At 38.9% G+C, this 6,239-nt stretch overlaps 1 protein-coding gene across 1 annotated transcript in view; it reads right to left on the reverse strand.

Annotated features, from left to right (window-relative positions):
• Positions 1-6,239, reverse strand: part of PAWR (PRKC, apoptosis, WT1, regulator) — a 52,308-nt gene that overhangs the window by 25,701 nt on the left and 20,368 nt on the right. The window contains 1 exon segment of the mRNA XM_015571123.1: positions 4,270-4,304. Coding sequence (XP_015426609.1) covers positions 4,270-4,304 — 35 coding nt within the window.

A 6,239-nucleotide genomic window follows, 5' to 3' on the forward strand; every position in this document is an offset into this window, starting at 1 on the left:
CCACTTCCTTTTTTTTTTGGAGTTTGGAAGTGCCCTGATAAGGCTCAGCTGTGAAGGATGCAAGCGCTGTGGGGCCTTGGGCCTTCTCTTAGAATTTCTGGGTCTGTCTGACCCGGCGGCAGTTAGGTAATTACAGGTTGCCAATGGCCGGGGCATTCATATGCAAAAGCCTCTGCAGCAGCCTGGGTGGGCGAGGTCTCAGGGAATCAATGGGCGGAGCAAGCAGCTATGGCGGAGCCTCAGCCCTGCACTAAGGAGACGCGTGTCTCAGTGTCCCGGTAACGGCTGCAAGCACCTCTGAGGGAAAGCCGCCCTCAAGATCGCTCGCTGCCAGGCAGTCCAGTTTCTCCCCGCTTGAGTTCTGGGTCCCCAGAGACTTCCCGGAACCGGAGTTCAGAGCCGTCGGGAGCTTGTGACTCCTCCCGGGAACCAGAGTTCAGAGCAGTCGGGAGCTTGTGACTCCCTCCTGATTCAAAAAGACAGCCGCTTCCTCAGGTGCCAGCCCCTTTCTGCGCGCGAGCCCCCTACCTCTTCGCTTTACTTCTGCAGCTCCTCTGGTTCTCAGTGTGCTTTTCTTTCCTTCTAGTTGTAGAATTTACAGTCAGCCAGGCTTCCTGTGGTTCTGGATGATGTCCGTATTGTTTTTCTGAGGTATTAATCAATTGTTGTGAGCAGCATCAACTTCCCGGTGTTTATCTCTGCCGCCATCTTAGTTTCTCTCTCAAAATAATTTTATTTTAACCAATGCACTATAAACTTAACCAAGAAAACATTCTATTAAGAAAATTACACATTGGAAAAATAACCTACAAATATGACACTGATCCATCTTTTCTAAACCTTGAATTTCAGAAATGTCATGACCTCCCTACATCTCCAACTACAGGCCTTCCATATCCAAGGGCTCCACATCTACAAATTCAACCAACCTTACACGTAAAATATTCAGAAAAAAAATGTTACGTTGTTGCTGATGTGTGCTATGTAGTTAGGCCTATCCATGAGAGTTGCATCTATGCTGAACATGTACAGACTTTTTGTCACTACTCCCTGAACAATACAGTGTAACAACTACTTGCATAGCAGTTACATTGTATTAGCTATTATAAATAATCTACAGATGATTTGAAGTGTTCAGGAGAATGTCCATGGATTTATATAGTAACTTGAGTATTCCCAAGTTTTGGCATCTGAGTAGGGTCCTAGAACCAACCCCCAAAATATACCGAGCGATGGCTATAATTTCTCAAAGTTATTTACACATTTTAAAAAGGGAGTCAGTGAACATGTGAGAGATGTTCAAGATAAGAGTAATTTTGATAGAATACAGTATTCCCCCCTTATCCACTGTTTCACTTTTCCATTTCAGTTACCCATGGCCAACTGTATTCTGAAAATATTAAGTGGAAAGTTCCAGAAATAAACAATTCATAAGTTTCAAACTGCAAGCCATTCTGAGTAATGTGATGAAATCTTGAGCCATCTAGGATGTGAGTCACCCACATGTCCAGTGTGTCCACTCTATTATACATTACCTATCCAGTCACATAATAACCATCTCAGTTATCAGATTTACTGTTGTGATATCACACTGCTCCTGTTTAAGTAACTCTTATTTTACCTAATAGTGGCCCCAAAGCCAAGAGTAGTGAGGCTGACAATTCTGGCGCACCACAGAGAAGCAGTAAAGTGACTCTTAAAAATCACCATAAAGTCAATAGCAGCCTAATGCTATGTCACAATACCTACATCATTCACGTCACTTCATCTCATCACATAGACATGGTATCATCTCACATTATCACAAAAGAATAATGAGTATAGTACTATAAGATATTTTGAGAGAGAGGCTATATTCCTATAACTTTTACTATAGTCTAGAGGCCCAGTGCATGGATTCGTGCACAGGTGGGGTCCCTTGGCCTGGCCTGCAGGGATCAGGTCAAAACCAGCTCTCTGATATCCCCCAAGGGGTCCCTGGATTGCGAGAGGTTCTCAGGTGATGCACCCGGAATCAGGCTCCTTCTTCTGTGGTTCCAGGTGCATCTCCCGAGTACCGCAGCTGCCAAGTCACGGCAGCTCAGCAGCTCCTACATTGAGCGTCTGCCCCCTGGTGGTCAGTGCACGTCATAACTACTGGTCGGAGCATCTAACCCAGGGGTGGGCAAACTTTTTGACTCGAGGGCCACCATGGGTTCTTAAACTGGATCGGAGGGCCGGAACAAAAGCATGGATGGGGTGTTTGTGTGAACTAATATAAATTCAAAGTAAACACCATTACATAAAAGGGTACGGTCTTTATTTTTTTTTTAGTTTTATTCATTTCAAACGGGCCGGGTCCGGCCCGCGGGCCATAGTTTGCCCACGGCTGTATCATAGGTACCCTGGTGGTCTTGGCACATCACAGCTACTGGTCAGACCGCGAATGGTCAGATGATTGCTTAGGCTTTTATATGTATAGATATTAATTGTTCTATTTTATTATTAATTGTTGCTGCTAATCTTTTATTGTGCCTAATTTATAAATTAAACTGTATCATAGGTAGGCAAGTATAGGAGGAAACACAGTATATAAAGGATTCTGTACACATAGTTTCAGGTACCCACTCGGGGTCTTGGAATACAACACCTGCTGGTAAGGGGGGATGACTGAGTATTAAAATTAGAGCTCCTCTTAATGTTTTATTTTAGATGAGATATAATAAACAAAACTTTTAACCAAATATTTTAAACTTTAACATACACGTAGAGGAAAACAAAGGTCTTATACATATAAATCTAGGGAAATGGTCATGTGCAAGCATGTGGGTTCTGGAGTCAGATTGCCCGAGTTCAAATCTAGATTCCTCACTTGACTAGCTTAGTAACCTCAGCAAAATTATTCTACCTCTTTAACCTCTCATCTATGAAATGAAGCTAAATATTGTACCTTATAAGAAAACTATGAGAATTAAACAAGGGCTCTATGTAAAGCATTTTGGACATTAAAAGTACTTGATAAGATTTATAATTATTCCATAATTATTAGCACAAGTATGAGCCCATCTTCTGCAACCTTCATGGCTTCAATAGGGAAGAAACCTAACATCCCAAGCATCTGCATCAAACAACTTCTCATACCGAATTCTGATTTTCTTCCTATATATGTGCACAAACACTAGAACATATTTTCTGGTGAAAGTACTACTCATTGTGTAGAGGTGGTGCTATGGACTTACTGTGGTCTGAATGTCTGTTACTTCGCACTCCCCTCCCCCCCCCACACCCCAATTCATGCCAAAATACTAATGCCCAGCGTAATGGTATTAAGAGGTGGGGTCTTTGGAGGTGCCTAGGTCAGGAAGGTGAAGTCCTCATGAATGGACTCAGTGCCCTTATAAAAGAGACCCTACTGAGCTCCCTAGCCCTTTCCGCCATGTGAGGACAGAGCAAGAAGTTGTCTGTCAATAACCCAGAAGATGACCTTGACCAGAACCTGAACAAAATGGCACTCTGATCTCTGACTGCCAGCCTCCAGGACCATGAGAAATAAATATCTGTTGTCTATAAGCTACCCAGTCTGTGGTACTTTGTTATAGGAGCCTGAACAAACTAAGACTGAACTGCAAACCCACAAAATGCACATGGTAAAGCCCTAATCCTCAATGTAATGGTATATTTGAAAGGGGAGCCTCTGGGAGGTAATTATGTTCATGTGAGGCCGTGAGGGTGGGGCCCTCACAATGGGATTAGTGTCTTTATCAAAAGGGACACAGAAGCTACTCTTTCTCTTTCCACCATTTGAGGAAAAGCAGGAGGGCAGCCATCCGTAAGTCAGGAAGACAACCTTCATCAGAACCCAATCATGATAGCAACCCTGGTGTTGGACTTTACAGCCCTCCAGAATTGTGAAAATATAAATTTCTGTTTAAGCAATCCTGTCTACGATTTTTTGTTATGGCAGCCAAGCTAATTAATATCAGTGGTATTTTCAATGTTTAAACACATAAGGGAAAATGATCCTAAGTTTATATTTTGCTAAGTTCATCAGGCCCATACAAATTCATGGTGCACACAGTTTCAAAGACTGCAAGGTATGCCAGAATATGTCATGGTTAGACAGACATTACACTCCTACTTACAGTGTAATTTCTTTTTAAAAGCATAATATAAAGGTTTCTTATTTTTCAGAAAGCTTGCTCAAAACAGTTCTAGTTAGGTAAGCCATGGTGAGACAGACATTACACTCATGTCTACAATATGTTTAAGTCATAACTTAAGGATTCTTACCTTTTGTATCTGCCTGAAACTGTTCTAGATGGCTCCTGTGAAATAAAAATAATGACGTATCAGTTTGAATGTGTGTGCAAGCACACAATTCTAGATTACATAGTTGATAGAAAATACCTCATTTTGAAAGAAAATAATTTAGAACAATTATCATTACTTTAAAAAATTTGCACTGCTGGTCAAACAAACCAAGACTCTACATCTGATATTTCATTCAAAACCAATCACTTTTTAAAAATTGTATAAAAGCTAAGAAAATAAAGGAAGCATCGTTCATCAACCATCACCTTTAAATATATCTGAAAGTCAATAAACATTAAAATATGAAACAATTATAATCCTTTCCAGTCTTTTTTTATGGCCTCATTTTTTTTAAAAAAAGGCTGCAATCCACCATATATTTAATAGCCATTGCTCATTTGTAAAGACATCTAAAAATAAAAAGTGAGAATATATTTTTTATGCTGATTCTAAAGTACAAAACAAAATTGCTGTAAGTTAATATTAATCACTTGGGTGGGAAAATTATTATCTTGCCCGGGCTCTCCCAATATTTTCACATTATCATTTTATAAAAACTGTTCAAAATTAAATGGTGAGTCTTGTGAACACTGATAACTCTTTTTTTATTTAATCATTAAAAGTCTCTAAGAGAGACCCTACAATGAAAAAATTTCAGATATAATTAAAGTCAGAGAATAACCTCTCTTTATAAGATGACCAGATTCCAGGCTGAGAGCACTGACTGCATGGTGCAATAAAGGACATATCAATTTGGGAACAGTACAGCAAACCATATGGTTAGACTAAGATTTAAATCCCAGTGCCAGTACTACAAGTAAGTTATATAACATCTATCAGTCTCAGTTTCTTCATCTTCAAAAAGGAGTAACAGCCAATGGCTATTTTATTGGATTATTGTGGAAATTAAATGGTATAGGTGAATAAAATGGTTAGCACAACTCCTCTGTAATTAACCCATTAACAGAAGTAACCAGGTGACAGGACACTAGAGGTACCACTGTGTGTGGGCTTGGCTTAGCAGAATTACCTCTGGGGAAGCCATGCTTTGCCAGTTGGTTCAAAGACATTGTAACCCTCCCTTGGGCATCAGCTATTCTTTACTTGCTAGGCAAAGTAAGCTTTAGACTATTTTCAACAGTGTGCTGAAAAAATTTTAAAACATGAAATACCTGACTATTTAGTCAGGGGCACTGACCTCTTTTCCCTTAGATTGTCAAATTTAAAAAATGACAACAGTCAATACATAAGCCATCTGGTGTGAATGAATCAAAATTATACCTATTTTTTTTTCTGTCAGATCAGCAAAAAAATATATTTTTTGATGTGCCACAGAATTTTAGTAACTAGTTTAAGTGTACCATGAGATGAAAAAGGTTGAAAATCGGGCTGTATAGTTTCTTTATTTGCCTGTCATTAATGTGGCACCCCGTAAACATAAGGCAGATGAATTCTTGGTATTCTATACAGCAAACATGTGAAACAGATCTATTTATAAAAATATGAAATCTCTAGTGAATACCAACAAGGAATATACTTTATAAAATTTAGTTTTGAAGTTATTTTTGAACCATAATCATTAGGTTAAAATGTTTAATCACTTGTTATTCAGATAAAGCAGAAAGACATATTAAGCTTATGTGTATCCACTCAAAATACATTTTATTGAATGCTGATAATGGTTTCATATGGAACTTATTCCCCTAAAATTTCACAAACAGTTCAACTAACATTTTATAACAGTTTTCTTTTATAAAAATTCCCTAATCTTATTCTATATGAACTAAAACTAAGGCATACACCTTAAATGATACCTGTCTAAATATGCATAATAAAAAAATGCTAATAATGCCCTAAATTCCAAAACATCATATCTCTTTGTTTGTTTTTGTTAATCCTCAGAGAATTTTTTCCCCATTGTTTTTCAGAGGAGTAGAAGGGAGAGGGAG

The sequence above is a fragment of the Myotis davidii genome, unplaced genomic scaffold (assembly GCF_000327345.1).
Source record: "Myotis davidii unplaced genomic scaffold, ASM32734v1 scaffold26, whole genome shotgun sequence".
In the NCBI taxonomy this organism is placed as follows: Eukaryota; Metazoa; Chordata; class Mammalia; order Chiroptera; family Vespertilionidae; genus Myotis; species Myotis davidii.